Source organism: Jaculus jaculus, chromosome 2 (assembly GCF_020740685.1).
Source record: "Jaculus jaculus isolate mJacJac1 chromosome 2, mJacJac1.mat.Y.cur, whole genome shotgun sequence".
Classification (NCBI taxonomy): domain Eukaryota; kingdom Metazoa; phylum Chordata; class Mammalia; order Rodentia; family Dipodidae; genus Jaculus; species Jaculus jaculus.
The window spans coordinates 90,764,775-90,788,135 of NC_059103.1; the positions used below are offsets into that span (position 1 = coordinate 90,764,775).

A 23,361-nucleotide genomic window follows, 5' to 3' on the forward strand; every position below is an offset into this window, starting at 1 on the left:
ACTTCAGAAAGGGAATAGTGTTTCACCTTGTCAGTCCTTCTATGTACTTCTACTAGAGCATAGCACTGCCACTGCTAGTCCTGTGTGAAGAAGTTCCATGCAGGGAAAGGGGGGGAATGTGGTCCCATAAAAACATAGCGGTTTTTCATCATACCTTTCCCAAATTCAAATGCAAGTATACTAGAAGAAAACATGGGAAAACAAATAAACTCAGGGAACTAGAGAAATGGTTTAGTGGTTAAGGGAACTTGCTTGCAAAGCCTGCTGGGCTGGGTTCAATACCCCAGCAACCACATAAAGCCAGATGCAATATGTGGCACAAGCACCTGGCATGTACTTGCAGTGGCCAAGATCCTGACATGCCCATACCCATATAAACACACACACAAATACACACACACACATTCAAATAAGTAATTTAAATACTTAAAAAAGAAACCCTCAGAGCACAGGAAAAGAATCTGAGAATCACACATAACCATAAAATAAAGATTGATGGATTTAACGATGTTAAAAAATTCTGAATGGATAAATTTTATTTAAAGACAAATGTCAACCCCCCCCCAAAAAAAAGTGGAATTCATATCAGAAAGGCTTACATGTTTTAGTATACAAAGAACTCACAAATCAGTGGAGAAAACCATCAATAGTATTTATTGGTCTTGCTAGTTAGTGACAAAAAAATTTCCCAAATCTCAGCAGTTTAAAGACAAAAGTTTATTTCTCAGCAGAGCTTTGCTTCCATTGTCAGTTGGTTGGAACCCTTTACCATTGTGACTTCACCTCCTGGCATGTTCTTGGACTGTGGCAGAGGGAAAGAGACACTGCAGGATCCTGTCCTGGCAATCAAGTACAGACTGAAATTGAAACTGGTCAATTCCTCTTACAAATCATTGGCCAGAATTAGCCTATGGCCACCTGAGCTCCCAGAATCAGCTCATTCCATGTTCTGTGTGCCTGGAAGGTGGGAAAAAGTGACACTGGTGAGTATAAGGTTGTCACAGCCTGGAAGGAGGGGACTCCTGACATTGGTGAGCAGGAAGGTCTGTCATATGGCCAACCCATGGTCTGTTTTACTTGGTGTCTCAATTAAAGGTCTAGTCAAAGAGAGACGATGACATATCTCATTACAGCTTGCATGTTGATTATTGAAGAAGTAAAAAATCCCCTTCTTTCCAAAATTAGTAGTGATGCCTTTCTGATCAATAGAGTGAATCTGAGGATCTGTGAGGTAGATGAGCCCTTTTCCATTACCAGTCACCCAGCCTAAAAGAGAATAAACACATCTGCGCATTAACTTCTAGAAATGTCAAGCATTTTAGGGAAGACAAAATATATACCACAATTCTTAACTAGATATTTTTATTTATTTATTTATTTTTTTGAGAGAGAGAGAGAGGAGAGAGTGTGTGAAAGGGAGAAAGAGAAGGAAAGAATGAGAATGAGAGTGCCAGAGCCTCTTGACCCTGCAAATGAATTCCAGATGTATATACTGCTTAGTGCATCTGGCTTTTTACATGGGTACTGGGGAATCGAATTCAGGCCATCAGGCTTTGTAAGCAGGTGCCTTTAACTGTTGAGCCATTTTTCTAGCCCCTTAACTAAACACTTTTAAGCTTAAGCCAGCCTGTGGTTCATATTTAGTAAGTTACTGCTAAGGAAATTGAGTTGCATATTCCAATTACTAGTTTAAGAAGGATTAAATACTGTGTAATTACAGTTGTCACATACGACATATCCAAGTCACGAATTTTCAGCAAATTACATGGCAATAAAGTGCATGAAGAATGGTTAATAAATTCACAATATTGGGTATTTCCTTCATAGTTGGGAAGCTTCTTTTTCCTTACTCATACTTATATTCATCTTCTGAATCCACAGGTGTTCACTAAAGATAAACACTGTACAAAACACTGAGAATACTGCAGTGCATAAGGTAATCAAAGCTTCTGTACTTATTGAGCAAACATTCTTGGGAAGAGGAACAGATGAATGAACTGTGAATCAGTGAAGTATGCAATGTGACAGTGACATGCTGTACAGCAAGGAGAGAGGCTTGAGGGCAGCATGGAGTCTCTGTTAGAAAGAGTTACAAGAAAAACAAACCAAAAAGCAGCAATTATAATAAATTTCATTTGCCATGTAAATTAAATATAGAATAATCACAAATATGAATTATACTAATATAACTTACACCATGAAAAAACAAAATATAAAGACAGATTTTATAAGAACTCAAATTTAAGCATACATGATCCCAATTATGGAATATAGTGTCACACTTTTTAAAAGTGTTTGTACATGTGTGCATATAAAGGTGTGCTTGGACCTTTTGCTGTTGCAAATGAGCACCAAATACTCTCACCAGTTTTTGCGTGTGGCTTACGTGGTTGGCTTGGGAAATGAACCTGGAATGGCAGATGTTGTATGCAGGTGCCTTTAACCACTGAGCCATCTTTGCAATTCCCAGTATAAAACTTTTAATAAGCATAAATAGTTGATGAGAAATAAAAAGTAGAAACAGGATTTTGGCATGGGAAAGAAGAACATAAGAAAGTGACATCCATTTAAGTGAAGAAAAAGAAGGTGTTGTGGATTTTCCCAAGAGAATATGAGCCAGATGTCCTCTCTAATCATGTGATACCTAAGTCACCTGTAGAAATTTAAGACAGTGTTTTCCTTCAGGAAGCATTTGCTACATGTACTGAAACAAATTAATTTTATTCCAAACAGTGGCTGCTACACAGAACAATCTAAGAAATGGCATTACTGGTGTCATTTACAAAATCTCAAATTTATATACAAGCAATATACAAAATGGAAAACTGTTTTACATACCTTGTAAATCAACCACAATGTCTCTATGATTAGAAAACTCATAAGAGAAGTGGCCATAAGCCAGTCCATATTCTGTGGCTTTGTATTCTGTTTTGACCACTTTTGTGTTATTTGATAACTTTACAAATTCTCCCAGTATATAAGGTTCCACACTGATACATCCCTTTATTATCTTGCCTTCCAAAATCTGAAAATTAGAGATGGGGTAGCATGCATTATGGTTAAGGTCATGGCTTCTAGAGTTTGAAAGACTTGGGCTTTTTGGACTTGGGCTTGCACTTAAGAGTTTGTCACTCTAGACATTCACTTTCTTTGTTGGTAAGGTGGGTGCTAAACTACTACTAACTATACTTTAGTTTTGTTAAAATGGTTAAATGAAAAAAATACATGAAAATTACAATATATTACATGCTACATATAGAATTATATGTAGCATATAACAACCTAAAGTTATTATTATCTCTATATTAAGTTTATCACTTAATAATTAGGCCACATATTTCCTGGCATTGGCCTAGCCTGCCAGTCATGTAGATGGAGTTTCATACATTTCTGTGTGATTCGTTGGCTTTGTGGTGTTATAAGTTAGCATGAGGATGAAGGGGGAAAGTAGATGATAAGGATTATTATGAATAATAAAAATGAGCCATAAAGTTCTGGACAGTGGGCAAAAATCATTGCTAGTGTGAATGCAGAAGGATCTAAGGTGGCTACTTTTGATCCAAAGAAGAAAAAACTTCCTAGGGATATTGCCTTTATCGATCCCTCTCTAAAGTTTTAATAATAAATATTTAATGGAGAGGCTTGTCTCAATGCCCCAGAAGCCTAAGCTGTAACCTAGACAAAGGAGAAGATAGATTGAATGAATCTAAGAACTTTCAAACCATTAGAATTATTTGAAAGTAAAAAGATAATAACTATCTTATCTTATTAAATGTAGTTAAGTTACAGCTTACTATCACTTGGCTGAAAAGAAAAGGGGAAAGCAGAGACAAAACAAGGGATTTGTGCATTATGTTGAAGGTATTATTTTCACTAGGTAGAACCTTTAGGGTCCCTTCTGTCTATGAAAGTAAAGAGCCAATACAAAAAAAAAAAAAACCCCAAACACAGCTGGGCATTGTGGCACACACCTTTAGTCCCAGCACTCAGGAGGCAGAGGTAGGATTGCAGTGAGTTCAAAGCTACCCTGAGACTACACAGTGAATTCCAGGTCAGCCTGAGCTATCTTGAAAAACAAAAACAAACAACAAACAACAAAAAAACCCAACAACAACAACAAAAACACCCCCTTTGCTAGGAATGCTAACTTTACCAGATGTCAAGATCAACTGATATTCAAATGTCTCTCAGAATGATCATGTTCTCACATCTTTTTCAGAATATAAAGCAGGTCAGAGAGCCTGAGAACTGACTTTATTGGGATCTTATGAAACCAATCTTGGAGATAGGCAGTTACATATCTAATTTGAAATTTATTTATACTCTGGTAAATTAATGTGATTTTTACTTTTAAGTATTTTACCAGTAATATTCTGGATGGGATGTAGAAGATCTGTGTTGGAATCTTTTGCTCATATAGTCGCTTGTTAAACTCTGTCACATAGTATTGTGCAGTCATCTGCCGCTCCACATCAGTGAAGTGGTGCCGGAGCCCCTTCTGCTCTTTATATTCTTTTCCAACATATCTGTGAATGATAGAACCCACAAGACACAGTGCAAAACTGAGCTTCTTTGTGATAGAGTAAAAGACAGGAGATAAAGAGATATGTAATAATGTTTGATAGCTATTTTATCTCCCTTATTCAGTCAATATCAGTTATCTTCACTTCCAATACAAGCAGTTTTGTTAAGAGTGACCTGTACAATATAGTACACCCCATTCTAGCTGACCAAGAATGCTACTGATTCTAGAGGGAAAGGGTCCACTCAGTGTAACTGTTCTCCAGGCTTTTTGGTAAGCCAAGTGGGCCAGAATGGTATGATGCAGTGCACATAGACTTGGGGGCAGATGCTTTATTACCTGTAGTATGTACTTACATACACCAATTAATCAATATGATGCATTTATCTCTCCCTTCCCTGTATGATTATTTTGTTCCCCTGTAAGTGCTTATTTTCTTTAGAATATCTTTTTTTTTTTTTTTTTGAGGTAGGGTTTCACTTTCGCTCAGGCTGAACTGGAACTCACTATGTAATCTCAGGGTGGCATCAAACTCACATGATACTCCTATCTCTGCCTCCAAAGTGCTGGGATTAAAGGTGTGTGCACCACACCCAGCTTAGAAAATCATTTTTCTTTGTGTGTGTGTGTGTGTGTGTGTGTGTGTGTGTGTGTGTGTGTGTGTGTATGGATATACATGCTATGGTGCTTATGTGGAGGTCAGGGGACAACTTGGAGGTGTCTCTACTCCTCCTCCTTTGGGACATAGTCTCTCCAAATGAACTGCCAAACTGCAAACAAACATCAGACTAGCTGGCCTAGCACTGGATTTGTAGCTCTGTCCTTCATTGTCAAAGGCACATTGAGATTCAAATATATGTGCCACTTTGCATCTGGCTTTACATGGGTGCTGGGGAATTGGACCCTGGCTGGCAAACAAGCACCTGTAAGCACTGAGGCATTTCACCAGCCCTATGAATACTTCTTTTCTACAAACACTCTTATGGCATAATACTATGCTAGAACTGAGGGTGTTGAAGAAAATATGTATGTATATTTCAAGGGCTTATAGTATAATTGAAGAGAGAAAATACAAAATAGCAAATGATTAGACAAAAGAGTCATCACAGTATAATACATTACTGTAATAAATACTTGCCTTAAGTTAGTATAAATTTATGATTAATTTCATGTGTGCCTAGAGTTACCTAAGTCAGAGGGAATTTTCAGTCAGAGGGCTCAATGAGAGCAGACCCTCTCAAGATACTTCTGAATCTAATATGTAACAGATTCCAAGGAGGCTCTGTTTTGGTCCACTTTGACTCTGAGGATCAGAAAGGAAACCTGAGAGTTGAGGCTGTGCAAGTGGAGCCTATGTGACCACAGAGAGTACTTGTCCTCAAAGTGACATCCCAGGGCGGAAGGCAGTTCTGCTGGGCATTTGAGCTGATGTAGAGTTCTGATTTTGTTGAATGAGGTCAGAAGTATCTACCAAAAGGGCCAGTACTGAAGCATTTCCAGAACATTCTGCTGAGGACCTCCAGCTCAGGTGTGGATTATCACTGACACAGAGCTATTCCTTCTTTCATTTGATACTATTTTTTTTTTCCTAGCAAGGATTTGTTAGTTTCAAATTCTTGTTTCATTTTAATCTGCAAATGTTTTAATTTTACTTTACATTAGAGGTATTTTCAAGTACATGTCTTCCATTTCTGTCTTTGCTACTGAGAAATTGGCTGTCTAATTGACATTCCTTTGTATGTAAACTGTTTTGTTTTGATTTGATAATTGCTTGTAAGTTTGTTACTCTATCCTTGGAAGACTGAAGTTTGACTATTATGTTCTCTACTTCCTTTCCTCTCCTCTCCTCTCCTCTCCTCTCCTCTCCTCTCCTCTCCTCTCCTCTCCTCTCCTCTCTTCTCTTCTCCTCTTCTCTCCCTTCTTTCCCTCCCTCCTTTCCTTTCATCTTTTCTGTTTCTGCCCCATTTCCATTTATACCTTGTTTAGATTCACTGTGATTCCTATACTGAACACTGATCTTTTTAAATAATGTTTTATTTATTAAATTTTTATTTATTTGAGAGAACAAGAAAGTGGCACAGAGAAAGAGATAAGAGAGAGAGAGAAAGTGGGCAGGGGAGAGAATGGGCATGCTGGGGTCTCCAGCCACTGCAAACCTTGTGCATATGGCTTACGTGGGTCCTGGGGAATTGAACTGACATCCTTTGCCTTTGCAGGCAAACACCTTAACCGCTAAGCCATCACTCCAGCCCTGAAGACTGATCTTTTGACAATTCAAATACTGTTATCATTTTTTGATCAGATGTCTGTTGAGCCCTCCCACTCCATTCTCCATGACTCTTACTCTCAGTGTACGACTCATTTCAGAGCCTCCTGTGATATGTCCCAGCACATTTGCTTTCTAGGGATGATGAAACAAAGTACACAAATTAAACTTATTTTATCAAAGTTCTGGAGCACAGAATTCCAAGATTAAAAAGCTAGTAGAGTCATGTTCCCTCTGAAGAAACCAAGGAAACATTTATTCTAGGCCATTCCCCAGGTGTATAGATTTCCTTACTCTGTGTCTGCATAAATACAACCTTCATATAACTCTCCCAGAATACAGTCCTAGTTCCAAAGGTCTTTTCATAAGCAGTTTTAAAATATACAGTGCTGTAATTTAGGCATGGTGGTGCACACTTTTATTCCCACCACTCAGGAGGCTGAGGTAGGAATACTGCTGTGAGTTTGAGGCCAGTCTGAGACTACATAGCAAATTCCAGGTTATCCTGGGCTACAGCAAGATCCTACCTCCAAAGACATATACATACATACATACATACACACACACACACTTACACACATATGTGTATATATTTATATATACCTACATATATGACACACACATATATATAAATACATACATACATACATATATTACTAAAAATCAGTCCTCATGAGTTCTGTGAGGCTAATGAGCGTATTACTAATTTTTCAAAGGGTTTTTTTTTTTTTTTTGAGGTAGGGTCTTGCTCTAGCTCAGGCTGATCTGGATCTCACTATGTAGTCTCAGGGTGGCCTCAAACTCATGGTGATTCTCCTATCTCTGCCTCCCCAGTGCTGGGAGTAAGGCGTGTGCCTCCATGCCTGGCTTAAAGTAGTTTTTAAACTTTTCATGAAGCACAAATAGAAAGAAAACTATGGAACATTTACTTCAGTGGGGTAGAGTTTGTAGAGATAATCTCTCTGTTGGGAGGTAACCATTCTGAGTCCCTGTTTTACATAAACGGTCTGTAAACTCCCTTCACTGACAGCGTAGCTCCCTCACCTTGCACCATCCCAAACTTGTATGCTGGGCATACCTCATCCTTGGCCTTAGATTTTTTTTGTGCCTCATGTAGGCCCTCTGGTCTACCATATGGCTAAGAACTCTGCTGCTCTTGACTGTACAATGAAGAAAAATGTTTCCCTGGTGGATTTCAGAGCTTGTATATAGACCATTCAGGTGCTCATAGGACATGGATTTGCTGTACAATGTGGAAACTGTCACTCATGATGAAATGGCAGAGGAGTAGAGATCTGAAAATATATACTTTGGCCATTTTTCTCATCCCTCTTATGAATGACTACCTAAGCAAAGGGAAGATGTTTTGCCAGAATACCTCCCCAGAGTTTCCTCTTGATGAAGATAGTGGACCCAAAATGCATTCCTCTGCTTGCCTTTCTTCTTCACCTTCAGGTAGTCCCCCAAATACACAATAGTTTCCTGGGCTGTCCACAGCTCAGACTTTTTGGAATATTTCAGCAAAAGGGCATCTGGAAATAAGAAGCTTATTTTAAAGAGGTTGTTGCAAATCGTAGATGATGCAGAATATTTGGAAAGGTCAGTTTTTAATATAGTTTACCATAGTTTTGTATTTTTTATGGTCCCTATTAAATACAATGAAAATGTAATACTATATAAATGATAATGAAGAACAATTTATTTACTTATTCATTTGAAACAAATAGATAGATAGATAGAGAGAGAGAGAGAGAGAGAGAGAGAGAGAGAGAGAGAGAGAGAGAGAATATGGGCATGGCAGGGCCTCTAGCCACTGCAAAGGAACTCCAGATGCATGCATTACCTTGTGCATCTGGCTTATGTGAGCACTAGGGAATTGAACCTGGGTCCTTAGGCTTTGCAGACAAGTGCCTTAGCCACTAAGCCATCTCTCCAGCCTAATGAAAAACAACTTTTTGATTCATGTTTGGAATTACAAAGGACCAAGATAAGAAGAGAGCTTCTTTATGAAAGAGGTTGAAAATAAAGGCTATTAAAGAGCAAAACCTCAAAGCAACTTCTTACAATCTAGGCTCACAAGAAAGTCAAGTCTATCATCTTTGGCAGGTCACACAGAAATAAGTGAAATAATTTTATCTGATAAGTCCTGGAAATGACAGATATTTGGGTATTCAAGTGCACCTTTACTTTCTCTGAATTGTTTTGAGTTGGGAAACCCCAGGAATTAATTGAGAAAATGTAGCTACTATACAAAGATTAAAACTCTATTGAAAAACAAAACAGAGAGAAAAGTATGGGCTCTCTCCATCTTAAAGAAAGAAAACTTCATAGCAAAGAAGCATTTCTTCAAAGAAAAAGACCAACATGGACTCTAAGATCATCTGGTGTCCAAATTAAAATTCAGTGAATAAAGACATATCTGGGTTGTGATAATGCAGAAATGAGTAGAAAATGTGGAGTCAAATGTTTAATTAAACAGTAGGTGTGTGAAAAGGATGGCTGTGCTCGTGGAGATGGTGACTAGGGCTGGAAATGGGCAGTGAGCTGAGCTGTTGCCCACACTTAAGGACAGTGATGAATCTGAGGATGAAGAAAAGAAGGAGTGCATAACTTACTGTGTTTCTGTAAAACTGGGTCTTATTTCTTCTGCCATCATGACTATTCATGCGTAAATTGGCATGCTATAATACCAAATGACAATAGGGAAAGTAATAAACTCTAAGAAATGTGATCGTAAAATTTAGCATCTCACAGGGAAAACCTATTAACAGAAAAGTGATTTTCACGGTGACAGTTCAACTACATTTTACGCTGACTTCAGTGTGGTAGACAAAACATTGGAGTACTTTGAACTATAAAGTTTCTAAAGGTACTGGTGAATCCATCCATATTTCAGGCCTATGAGATGGGAGGTCTCTGGGATAAAGCAATGGCTGTTCTAAAAATATCATCAGGGGAGCCCGGCATGGTGGCACACACCTTTAATCCTAGCACTCAGGAGGCAGAGGTAGGAGGACTGCTGTGAGTTTGAGGCCACCCTGAGACTACATTGTGAATTCCAGGTCAGTCTAGGCTAGAGTGACACCCTACAAGCCAAAAAACAAACAACAACAAAAAAACCCACACAAAACAACATAACCGGCTATTCTCATGGACACCAAGAATAAGAACTACTTACTGCTTAGAAATCCACATAGTTTCTTCTGAGGTACACTATGCAATGGTTAATTTCTCATTCCAACAGAGGTTATATATACTGGGAAGACATTTAAGATTCATATGCTGAAGCTTTAAGTCCCTTAAGAGGTGAATGTTTTGAGACATGAGGATGTGGATTCATAAATGACGCCCCCAACCCCTTCCATGATGGGAAGATAGACAAAGGCACTGTTAATGAACTAAAATGAGGACTCATACATGACATTCAAATGGCACACATCTTGATCTTGAACTTCTAAGCCTTCAGAACTATGAGAAATAAATGTATGTTGTTTATAAGCTGCTCAATTAGGTGTCTTCTTAAAGTAACCCAAAGAAAGACAATGAGGTGCCTGATCAATCCTTTGGTTATCAAGAAACTACCTAGGTGGATATGTGAAAGTTCTTAAACCCAAGGAGGATTGTTAACTAGGTTAGACTCGAGTCTCTAGTAAAGAGAAGAGGATCAATGCTAACCAGATGGTTTTATACCAAGAGGGGTTGTTTGTTGTTGTTAGTTTTTAAGGAAGGCTGATCTGGATCTCAGTAGCCACAGGCTGCCCTGAAACTCATAGCAATCCTCCTGCTTCAGCCTCCGAGTGCCAGGTCTAAAGGTGTATACCTCGTTTAGAGCTGTTCTAAACTCTGATGATGGCTACACCAAAGTACTATGAGATTCCTGTCTCCCTTTCTGTCCCATGTATCCTCTCCTCCAATATGTAAGGTAGTATGAGCCAGTCTAGTTTTTATAGCCACTCACACAAAAAAGTGAAGGACTGTGAAGATTTTATTTCTCCATGAGCTTACAAAACATGTTTCATGATCTTCAGAGTCTTCAAAATAAAGCTCTTCAGAGTGCCCAGAACAGAGGCTTCCTGAGGCTTGATGCTACCAGCTTAAGAGGCTGTACTTACTGTGGGCTTGTTGGAGTTGAGTGGGTTTAAAAATTCCTGTATTCTCCAGCCTCTGAAGTAGCCAGTCATGTCTTACTCCCGCCAAGAGTTTTGCAAAATCATCAGGCTTTAGGGTGCGAGCCTCAAGGATCTCCTGCCTGGTCTTTCCTGGTAATGAGATGAAAGAACTTCCTCTGGAATTCAGAAGGGACCATGAGCTTTCCCCCTCAGAAGAACCACTGGAAAATGCAGACGATCTCAGCCACCACAGTGGGGAGGAGCTGGAGTTCTGGCTGCAGTTTAGCCTACTTTCTGATGCGTTTCCTTCCTCTGTTGTGGTGCAATCCTCACTGGGGCCAGGGAAGGGATTATCAGGATTTATGGATGAACTGGGCACCTTGGCCCTGTGACTTGGTAGCTGCTTTAGGGCACCTGGTCCAGGACAGCCATATCTGCCAGTGGAGTAGACATGTGTGCTGTCAGACAGTTGGCTTTGTTTTTCTACTGTAGAGGCATCAAAGTCAACATCTTGGTCTTGGACGGAACTGCTAGTCTTTCCTGAGTCAAGCTTTTGAACAGGCCTTTGATAAGTGAAAGCTCTACATGCCAACATGGAACTGGTGCTCCCTGAGTCTCCCATGACTACAGGAGAGTGTGAGGGCTCATCTTCTGTGCCTTCTGCTGTTTCTCCTTCTGGGTCTGTCCGGGAAGGACTATCTGTAGGTGCTGGGCCTGTGAATCTTTCCTGGAGATCTTTCCCTTTCTTTCCCCCATGACAGTCTTTAACGACACAACTGGTTTCTAGAAAATCATCAATTATTTCAAATTTGTCTTCTTCTTGGGCTAAAGGATATTTGGCCATGTCTTTGAACCTCCCAGAACCAGGTGAAGACCAAGAAGCGAAAGTACATGAGAAGCTGGACTGAGTTGATTCATTTCCAGGTCTTCCATCTTTGACTTCCTCAGTAGCTTCCCAAGCTCCTTCTAACAGTCCCGCACCAGCAGCCAAGTGAGCCGTTGCTGTGTGAAGAGAAGGGGTGGCTGGCAAGGGCATGTGTCTGTACAACTGACTTTGGGAAGACTCGAAGCTGTGGTCCTTGGTTGCCTGGAGAGAGCTACCATGACCTTCCTTGCTGTTCTCCAGCTCCTCTGACAAGGCAGTTGAACACTGAGTGTCCACCAGATACTCTCCATTACAGTGAGCTCTGGCTGACCTCTCTTCAACATGACCATTCACTTCCTCCCAGCTTGTAGAAGAACTGAGCCCTGAGAACTTGCTCCAACTACTGGAGCTCTGGCTGTCACTCAGAGACTTACTCGGAACATCTGCTGTGAGATTGCTGTGGCTGGGCGGCTCAGTCTCCGTCTCTCCATCCTGATCCAGGGAAACTCGAAATGCAGCAGAAGGGACCCAGTTCCTCCCTCCCATCCTCGCGGGCTCCTCCGGACTCTTCTTAGCCAGGTGGGAGGAAGCTAGCCTGCTCTCCCGGGAGCATGGTTTCTCTTGAGTGGTACTCACAGTATCCATGGTGTTTGTCTCTGTTTTTAGAGTGGTGATACAGAGTCTTGATTTTGTGCCTTTCTGTTTACCTTTGTTGTCGCTACACGTGCTTTCATAAAACTCGCACACCGAACTATGGTGCTGGGAACAGGCTTCAAGGATTTTCTGGAAGTCCACTTGCCCACGTGAGATGGGTTTATCCAGTCTGCCCTTGAAGCTCTCTGGAACGTAGGACCTGTCATCTGATTTGGGGAAGCTTTGAACCTGCAAGCGTTCCTTCACCTGGTGGACAGCAGACATGATTTCCTGCGCCAGCGCTTCTCTGCCCTGGCTAGTGCGGGCCGAGCCGAAGGCGTAGAGCTTCCGCAGAGCGTGGGCGCAGAGCTGAGCGGCCGCGCCGGCCTCGGGGTCCCCGCCGAGCCTGCGCTGCGCCGTGGCGAGCCCGAAGGCCGCCTTCAGCAAGCTGTGCAGCTCCTGCTTCCCGCCCACGGGCTCGCCGGCTCCCCTGGTCAGGAGGCCGATCTCAAAAGCCTCTTTGGCCTCACACAGATAAGGAGTTTTCATCTCTGGAGGACAGTCGTTGGAACTGCTATAGGACAGTAAGCATGTGCCACGGATGTTCTGTGGAAAATACCAAATGAAAAATCAGACAGGGCTGGAGAGATGGCTTAGCAGTTAAGCGCTTGCCTGTGAAGTCTAAGGACCCCGGTTCGAGGCTCGGTTCCCCAGGTCCCACGTTAGCCAGATGCACAAGGGGGCGCAGGCGTCTGGAGTTCGTTTGCAGAGGCTGGAAGCCCTGGCGCGCCCATTCTCTCTCTCTCCCTCTATCTGTCTTTCTCTCTGTGTCTGTCACTCTCAGATAAATAAATAAAAAAACGAACAAAAAAATATTAAAAAAAAAAAAAAGAAAAATCAGACATCGAGTTGGAACCTGGAAACGAGTCAGGACAGACTTTTTTAATTATTATAAGATAATCATTTAAAATATCGTAAGAAAATACAGACATGCCTCAGATATTCTGAGGAAAATTTCCAAGCCCTGAATTAAGGACCCAAGTCTTCTGGTGAATCAGGAAGATTGGAGATGCCAGCCCTTAGCTGGTAGAGAAGGGTCAGAAATCAGCTTTGCCTACCATCCTACCTTTTGATTACATGGTAGATTTGTGCACATTGCCACTGTTAGTTTTAGGTTAATCTTTTTTTTTTTTAATTATTTATTTATTTATTTATTTGAGAGTGACAGACACAGAGATAAAGACAGATAGAGGGAGAGAGAGAATGGGCGCGCCAGGGCCTCCAGCCTCTGCAAACGAACTCCAGACGCGTGCGCCCAGTTTTAGGTTAATCTTTACTGACAATTTGATTGGATTGAGATGCTCCTTGGAAATTATTAAAGCACACCTCTGGGTGTGTTTGGGAGGGTGTTGATTCAAGGGGTAGACACGGTTGTATGGAAGGTTGGAGATACCATCTCTAAGTAATGGGCCACTTGGGATAAAAAGGGGACATGCCCACTTTTACTGAGAGCACCTTTGCACATGTGGAGCCTTTTTAGGTTTACCAACAGTGAGGTACAGCACCTACTTGGAGGGTAAGCCTTTCCCTTCCACTGGCTGCATGGGAGAATACCAGGGGAGAGGCACCCCAAGGGCCTGCACTCTGTTTACCATAGCCGTGAGCACGAACAGAGGTGTGTAGGCACTGAAGGCAGCTGCCAGCTTACAGGCTTCTGCGGCTGACAGCAAATGGTGGTCAAACTCCTTGAGCAAGCTCTGTGAAAACACAGGATGGAGAGTGGACTGTAATTAGTTATCCATTAGCAAGTCAGGCTGAGACATTCCTTTGCTTTTCTTTCAAGATTCTAAGAGTATTCCTTTTCTTCTCACCACAAACCTGCCAGAACAATGGTAGATATAAAGACCCCAGAGCACTGACTGTCTTTTCTCCTAGCACCTCACACCCTTATCCTACACCCATAGCCCAGAGAGGGTCTAGTATTTGCAAAAGTTTACAAAGCCTGCCTGGCAATGTAAATCAAATGAGTTTCAGTAGAAAATGGTGGCAGGTCTTTGTGCATAGAAACTTCCTTATTTTGGGCTGTAGAGATGGCTTAGCAGTTAATGCACATGCCTACAAAGCCCAAGGACCCAGGTTTGATTGTCCAGGTTCCACGTAAGGCAGATGCACATGGTGGCTTATGTGTCTGGAGTTTGTTTGCAGTGGCTTGAGGCCCTGATACGCTCGTTCTCCCCCCCCTTTCTTCCCCCCCTCTAATAAATAAATAAAAATTAAAAAAAAAAACAAGAAACTGCTCATTTTGCAGCCAGACAAATTGATCGTTTCTGTATTGTTCTTGGCAAGGGAATTGTTATGATTTTATGGCAACGAGCATTCACTCATTCTAGGAAAAGATATTGAGGGCCGGAGAGATGGCCTAGTGGTGAAGGTGCTTGCCTGTGAAGCCTAAGGAACCCAGATTCGATCCCCAGTGCTCACGTAACCCAGCTGCACAAAGTCACGCATGTGTCTGAAGCTCATTTGCAATGGCTAGAGGTCCTGGCATGCCCATTCTTGCTCCATCTATCTGCCTCCCTCTCTCTCTGAAATAGATAAAAAAATTGTTAAAACAAAAGAAAAATATATTGAGTATCCTCATGGGTCAGACACTCTTCCAGACTCAGGGAGACAGTGGACTGTGAGCCTGTAATGATCTTATTTTCTGTTGGGTGGAGGAAATAAAATGAATACAATTTGAGACAGTGATAAACATTCTGTAGAAAACTTAAGTGAAGAAGGGATTAGTGAGGTCCACAGGGGGAAGGAAGGTTGCAACTATAAAGTCTTTCAGGACAATCTCACTGAACAGGAGGCACAGCCTTTATTCTGGTTTAATCTGACAGAAAATACAACATATTACTAAGACACAGGTTACTAACAGCAGGTTGTCTGTGTTCTTTACTTATGTTAATTAGTATCTAATATGGTTATTATTGTCATTTGGGGAATTTAATAAAAAAGCAGTATAAATGATAATAACTCTCCATTTTAGTGCTGCCTAGAGAAAGCTGAATCTCTCTGCTAAAGCCTCAGGACATTTGAAGGCTGAGTTTGGTCCCCCACGTCCCTACCCACTCCCTCTCTCACTAGATGTATAAACTTTAGAGGTTATTAGTGTCTCTGGACATCAGTTAATTTTTCTCTAAAATAATACATTCTGTTATACTAATCTCATAAGGCTGATACACATTTTTGGCTGTAATGTAGTATGTAAAAATTAGCATTTATTATTATTAAAGATAAGAGCATGGAAAAAATGCTTGTGCTTCATTCTCTGATTTGAACATACAGGGATGGGTTTATAATTTATCATTTATTGCAAAGATGACCCAAGATAGTGAATTTTGTGACAATTGGGAAGAAAATAAAGGGGATTCAAAATAACTTTGATGATATTCATTCATTCACCTGAACTTTAAAAGAATTATTTATTTATTTATTTTTTTGTTGGGGAGAGAGAGAGAGTGAACGGGAACACCAGGGCCTCCTGCTTCCAATGCAAAGGAACTCCAAATGCATACACCACTTTGTGTATCTGCTTTTATGTGGGTACTGTGGAATTGAAACCAGTCATTAGGTCATTAGGCTTTGCAAGCAAGTGCCTTTGACCTCTGAGCTATCTCTCCAGCCCCATCTGAACTTTTATGAGGGCCCTTTGTGTATGTGCTTCCTGCTAGGGGCTGTGTTGGCAAAGTGAACAGTGTACCATGGAAGCTGTTCTCTTTATTCTAGGAGGAGAGACCACGCTCTACAATCCTGCTCTCCTGGGAAAGAGACTGACTAACCAACACCAAGAATAGTATCAATGGTTGTCCAGGTGATGCCCCTGAACCTTGCTTTTGACAAATGATAATTACCAAGTCAATCTGTGGGTTGTTTTTAAACTTTTCATAATCTATTTTGCTCATGGAAACAAAGATGTCTGCCAGTATACCCAGTGATGTAGAAATACCCTGTAAGGAAAACACAAACAAGTCAGACAGGTATGCAGAGCTGAGTAGTCTCCCATATCCTGGTCTAAAGGCAATGATTATCCCTCCATATGAACCATTTGTCTATTATTGTTACTGTGACTGACACTGAATATATGTTTGAACTGTCATCCCATGTGCTGGTTTGAATGAAATGTCCCCCATAAGCTCCTGTGTTTCAAATATTTGGTTAAAAAGCTGTGGGGCCTCTAGGTGATGGAACCTTGTTGGAGGAGGTATATTCCTGGGGATAGTACTTGTAACTTATGAGTCTAGCCCCATTGGTGTTCATAGCCTGGTCAGTCAGACATTTTCTTCCTGCGCTTTGATGATGTGATTCCTAGCTAGCTCACTCTTATTGCTTTCTTCCCAGCTGATGTGACAAGTTGTGATGTCCTGGCTGGCTTCTCTGTCATGCTTTCCTTACCATGATGAAATTTCCCCTCAAATCTGTAAGCCAAGATGAATGTTTCCTTCCCTCTGCTACTTCTGGTCAGGTGCTTTGTCTCAGCAACAGGAAAGTAACTACTACATACCAGGCTTTAAAAAAAATACCATATAAGGCCTAAGGGCCAGCTGCAAACATGGCTCCTTCTTGGTTGGGTTTCACTGGACAGTACTAACTTGTCTATCCAGTTAGGCCTAAGTAATGGTCCAAGAGAAAGTGATCTTATATCACTCACTTTCTACATGTTTTATAAATGGAGTATCAGCAGCTCCAGGAGATGAAAGAAATAACCCTAGACACTGAAGAGGATATTCCCACAAAATCCCACAGAATGAAATTATCAAGTAGGAAAACAAGGTCTGCGTCACCGTTTCTTAAAAATGCCACGTAAATAAATAATTCGAGATTTTGCCCACTCAATTCAAGGAAAACAATTTATATTGGCTATCTCAATTTTTCCATGGAATTCTGTCACGGCTAAATGTGTGATAGAGAAATGCTTATAGCGGAGTAAATATATAAATAGGTAGTTACAAGTGATTGCAGAGACTAGACATATACAAGAGTCTAACTGTGGGCAAGACAGAGAAGAAAGTTGTTCCTGGCCCTACAGTCATGTAGAATAAAGACAGGACAGATGAAATAGACAAATGCATGTCATAAGGAGAATAATTCCAAGACAAATGAAAGAAAGAAAAAAGAAATCATCAGAAAAAAAAAAACCAACCTTTTTATCTGGATGGGGGAGTGTCAAGTAGCCAATAATTGAGGCCCAAATCAACTCTGCTGCTTCATACCACATGCCTGAAAAAGAAAAGGAGACATGGGGAGACTGTGAGTACCCATGCTTTCATGTTAGAAAGTCCCCTTGAATACTAATACAATAGGAAGAGTTATTGGATCCTCTTATGAAACCTTGACTAGATTAAACTGATAAGGAAATTTAGTTTTCCTGTTCATTTAACATAGATAATCTTTCCATTTTATTGGGAAACGGTAAGAATAACATATTTTGTATCTAAAATATGTTATGTTCATTATATATAGTTATTTCCATGAATGATTATTCCCATATTCTGTTGAAAAACTTCAACTTCTTTAGTTTACACTTGAAAGTATAATTAGGATTCATAAACTTGACTTGAAAAATTCATGAATACTTCATGTAAAGAATAAATTGCTATGGCATTCAGAATAAGGTGTCACATATTATATGATGCCCTGCTGAACAGAATCACAATACATCACTGCAAATTTCTCTAACAAAACTCAGTAGAACATTTTTTATTAATATTAATATTCATAAAACTTATAGGACTTTTAATGTAATTTATTAACTTTTTCAAGTTTGATCAAGCTTAGAACATGTTACAATAAAATTTTTATTAAATCTTACAAAAACACTTCAATATTTTATTGTAGCCTTTTTTTTTTTTTTTTTTTTGAGGTAGTGTCTTACTCTAGCTCAGGCTGACCTGGAATTCATTATGTAGTCTCAGGGTGACCTCAGACTCACAGTGATCCTCCTACCTCTGCCTCCTGAGTGCTGGGATTAAAAATATGCATTGCCACACTAGGCATATTATAACCATTTTGAGGGATCATAAAGACTTCAAGGCCCATAAAATTGCATCACTATTGGTTTCTAAATTTCTGCAGAAAAATTTAGATAAGAAAATTAACTGGCTGGCTTTAAGATTTTTTTTTTTTTTTTTACATGGAGTCTCACTTTGTTGCCAGACTAGTTTCAAAGTCCTGACTCAAGCAGTCCTCCTGCCTCAGTGTCCAGGGAAGGCTGCACAGGTGTGTACCACTGTACCAGCTCACATACTAGGATTTCAAATGTCATTTTCTTTTCAGTAAAGGAACTAAGGGAACTGAGGTTTGAGTATTTTATCTAGATGCAATAAGACAACCCCACAGGAAATCTTGCAGCAAGATTTCATACATGAATCTTGGGAGGAGTGCATGATTGGCATCATTACCCAACTTCTGTAGAATTTGCCCTCTGATCTGTATACACACTGACTGCACCAGAGTCCTGTCACTTTCATTTCTATACAGCCAGGTACCTACAATAAAAGAAGGAAAGAAAAGAATTGCCTAGAGTTATTAAGGAAATGGCCTGGTAAAATAAATCTCTTTTCTTTAAAAATCTTTAGGATTTGAGAGAGTGCACCCCCAATTAGATTCAGAATTAGGTCTAATCATCGAGGGTCCACAGGAGCTGGATTCTGCTATGTCACCAGTTACCTTACCAAAGGTGCTTTGTCTCCACTGGCTTATTTGGGTCTCTTATTAGTGCATGTATACTCACTGTACACCTGCCAGGATCCTGTCTTCACATTTGGACTCATTGAACCCCAGCCTGGGATCCTCTTCTCCCATCTATCCTCACTGTCCTCCTGCCTGGCTTCCCCTCCTCACATCTGTTCTCACTTAACCCCTGCCTCTTTTCCCGTTGTTACATCCGAACTCGCTGTACCCCTTCCTGTGATCCTCTTCTCATACCTGTAGTAACAATACCCCTGCCTGTTATCCCCTATTTGCATCTGTACTCCTCGTCCCCTTCCTGTGATCCTCTTTCCACATTGTTACTTACTGCCTAGGATTGTCTTCTCACATCTGTTATCACTGCACCCATGGCTCTTACCCTCTTCTCACCTCTGTGCTCGCTTTACCCCTGCCTATGACCACCTCCTCACATCTGTTCTCACTGTAAACCTTCCTGGAACGGCCTTCTCAGATCTGTTCACCCTGCACTTCTGCCTGTGACTCTCTCCTTTTCATTTCTGTATCACTTTACACCTGCCTATAACCCTCTTCTCACATCTGCTCTCCTTCTACTCCTGCCTGTGATCCCCTTCGCACATCTGGGCTCACAGTGCATCTGCCTGTTGTCCTCTTATCAGATTGGTCCACACTGTATGCCTGCCTGAGACACTCCCCTGACACCTGTACTCACTGTACCCACCCTGTTATACTCTTCTCACATCCGGACAAACCGTACCTCTGCTTGTGATCCTCTCTACACACTGTACTCCCTGTATTCCTGCCTGTGATCCCCTTCTCACATCTGTACTTATTGTACCCTGCCTGGGCTCCTCGCACACCTGTCCTCACTGTGCCCCTGTGTGTGATCCCGTCTTCACAGTTGTACTCACTGCACCTCCACCTGGGATCCACTTCTCACATCTGTACCCCTTTCTGTAATCACCTTATCACATGTGTAGTAACTGTACTCCGTATGTTACCCGCTTTTCCCATTTGCATTCCTTGTACCCCTCCTGTGATCCTCTTTTCACATGTGGACTCACTGCACCCCTGCCTGGGATGTGCTTTTCACATCTGTACTCATTGTTCCACTTCCTGGGATCTGCTTCTCACGTCCGTACCCACTGTACCCCTGCTTGTAATGTTCTTCGTGTTAGGTCAGGACAAAATGGAGTCACAGCAGGATGGCGGCAGAGACGTAAGGAAGCTGGTCATCTACATTCCTCAAGGAATCACCCAGCCATTACCCCTACCTTGCCTAACAATGCCCCAGGTCTAGGTTTCCTGACCCCTTATCTCTCAGGTCACCTGGTCACTTTTCTGGTCTCACACCCTAACTATTTCCCTTCCTCACCTTCCCCCAACTGAAGAACTCTATATAGCCCACTATCTGTAATCTCAAAGTTGACTGCACTGCTCTTGAGAGTTAGTCCTGATAGGTCATGTTTTTCCTGAATAAAAGCTTCCATCTTTGCCTCAGAGTGGTCTCTGTGGTCTTGGTCACTCCGGAACCTTACATCTGGTGCCTTGACTCAGATAGGAAGGCTTCTGGCAGAGTGGTCTCTGTGGTCTTGGTCACTCCGGAACCTTACATCTGGTGCCTTGACTCAGATAGGAAGGCTTCTGGCTGCCTTCTTGGGTGACCAGACCTCTTCTCCCCTGACCAGACAACCAAGCTGCCATTTAACCCTGTGAAGGCTTTGGACGATCCCTGCCTGGTAATTCAGCCTCACCGGTCTTCCCTTGTCTGTCTCCTCCCTCCTTCTTGGTAAGTGTCCCTCTCAGGTTGGCCTGCTCTTGGGTTTCATCCCTCCTTGTGGAAGCTATGCCAGCATGTCAGGCTATACCCCTCGGCTGCTAGGCCCCAACCCTAGGTCTTGAGAAAGACCTACTCCCTACACCTTGGGTCTCACTCTGGTCTAATGCATCCTGAGGGGCACCTTTTGGTTTAGTTACCATCTCAGGACACCCCCTCTCTTCCTCCTCTCCCTCTCCCTTCTGAGCTATCATCTTCCACTACAATCTTATTTCATTTTCCATAGCCAGCTGCTTTTGCCATAGGGAGCACAGTTGCCTTCCTTGCCCACTAACAGGCTAAAAAGCTGACAGTTGTGACCTGTCCAGCCTCTGCCCATGTGGGAGGTGCAGGCCCCATTCACCCTAATGGGCCAGGGGGTCATACTGGTGTTCTGTGTAAACCCAGCTTAAGCTCTGGTTTATTTTTCTCTCACCCTTGTTTTGCCCTTTCCTTGTCTCCTTAAGAATGTAAAGCCTCTATGACTGTTGGATGACATCTTATCTTTCTCTGAAACTTTATTTGACCACATCCATAAGCTGGACAATGGGTCCAAAGGGCCTGACAATGGTACTTTTGATTTCTAAATTCTCATTGATTTAAACAACTTCTGCCATTCCAAAATACCCTATTTTTCACTCTGCATGCATGGCCTTCTCTCTGGTCTGCTTTTCTCACCAGGTCCTTCTAGCCACCTTGCCCCAACTGCTCCTCCAGCTCCCTCAGCTCTCCTGATGCCCTGCCTATTGACAAGGTTTTATTTTAGTCTCCAGAGTTGTAAATAGAATAGAAATTTAAAATAGGAATGTATAACTTCTGAATGAATGAATATGCGAAGGAGAAATGCTTATATAGAGTCTATATGAAAAGTGTTCTTAAAATGTGTGTGTGTGTGTGTGTGTGTGTGTGTGTATGGGGCTCATAGCCCTAAGACTCAGAATGATTTCTGTTCTGAGCAGTACCATTTCATTGTGGGGATGTTTTCCACCAATCCCACTGTAATAGAAGGCATAGCCAATTTTTACTATTGGGTGTCCCCCAGTAGGAACACTAAAAGTAATTAAGAACATAGGCAAAAAAAAAAAAAAAAAAAGTAAGATTCTTCTGCTATTAGAGATTTACAAAATGGCAGGATCAGAAAGCAGCCTATAGCCTTAAGGAAAGTCCAAAACTCTCCCTGGAATTTAGAAAGAAGAAAAAATAAAAGCCCTTTCTTAGCTTCCCTGCCTTGCAGAGCCAGGGGGCTGCAAGCACAGGGAATCTCAGGATGCTGGCCCCAGCATGATGATGAATGAATGCCAAGTCACTGTAAACAGATGGGGACTTCATATAAGAAATTTGTAACTGTTTTACATTTACTTTATTTTTCCATGCTTCTATGGAACTATTAATAGACAATAGTCTCAAGATTTATATTTAAATTTAGAAGTACATGATAGTAAATTTGTAGAAATATTTTCTAAACTTTCTAATAATGTTCAAATCTGCTTTCATATTTAAAAAATTTTTATTTATTTATTTATTTATTTGAGACAAAGAGAGGGGGAGAGAGAGAATGGGCAAGCCAGGGCCTCTAGCCACTGCAAATGAACTCCAGATGCATGTGCCACCATGTGCATCTGGCTTATGTGGGACCTGGAGAAGTGAACTAGGGTCCTTAGGCTTTGTAGGCATGTGCCTTAACCACTAAGCAATCTCTCCAGCCCTGCTTTCATATATTTTTTAAATGTGTTTCAGAAAAATTATAAGAAACAAAGTTCCAAAATCTCTATGTTTATTTTGGGTAGATAGCATAAGTCAAATCTGATCTACTCTTTATTTAAAAAGGTTATTTCAAAAGGCTTTCTGAATAAAATGGTCATATTAAAAGTCTTATGGTAAGAACCATAAAAGTTTTTGTTGATAATTATGGGATGAACTGACTAAAGAAGATAAACTGGAGAGAAAACTTTAAATGTTGAATGTTAAATATTTAATGAAAAAGAGTGTTACAGAGTGGTTACATAGATTCTAAAGTAAAAGTATGCAGATGAAGTATGAGTAAAGTATGTAGATGAAGCTATGAGTAAGCTTAAATGGAAGGTTAAAAAAAAAGTACTTAATCACATTACAGACTTCTTGAGATAGAAAATGACTATTGCCCTAAGGCTTACATTGGACTATCAAAGTATGGCCCTGACTGGTAGAAGGTTGCTATGGTATTCAGGTTTAACTTAAGTTTAACTCACTGATGTTAATCTGGTCATAATAATGGTTATGAAAGACTGAATTTAGAGTGCCCAACCAAGTTAACTAGGTTCCTCTATTTGTCAACCTTTTAACTAAATTTTAAGGTTAAAATTGACTCATTAATATTCAATTCTCTCCTGATTATTATATCTAAAACCCTGCCTCAAAAAAAAATCTCACAGAGGAATTATTTACTCTTTTCCCCCT

General features: G+C 41.0%; 1 protein-coding gene across 1 annotated transcript in view; it reads right to left on the reverse strand.

Annotated features, from left to right (window-relative positions):
• Positions 1 to 666: 666 nt before the first annotated feature.
• Positions 667 to 23,361, reverse strand: part of Alpk1 (alpha kinase 1) — a 155,883-nt gene continuing 133,188 nt past the window's right edge. The window contains exons 6-14 of the mRNA XM_045144555.1: positions 18,842 to 18,928; positions 17,584 to 17,660; positions 16,295 to 16,390; positions 14,048 to 14,152; positions 10,901 to 13,001; positions 8,167 to 8,320; positions 4,364 to 4,526; positions 2,839 to 3,025; positions 667 to 1,266 (exon numbers count right to left, since the gene is read on the reverse strand). Coding sequence (XP_045000490.1) covers positions 1,049 to 1,266; positions 2,839 to 3,025; positions 4,364 to 4,526; positions 8,167 to 8,320; positions 10,901 to 13,001; positions 14,048 to 14,152; positions 16,295 to 16,390; positions 17,584 to 17,660; positions 18,842 to 18,928 — 3,188 coding nt within the window. The 3' untranslated portion in view covers positions 667 to 1,048. The remainder of the gene's footprint in view (positions 1,267 to 2,838; positions 3,026 to 4,363; positions 4,527 to 8,166; positions 8,321 to 10,900; positions 13,002 to 14,047; positions 14,153 to 16,294; positions 16,391 to 17,583; positions 17,661 to 18,841; positions 18,929 to 23,361) is intronic.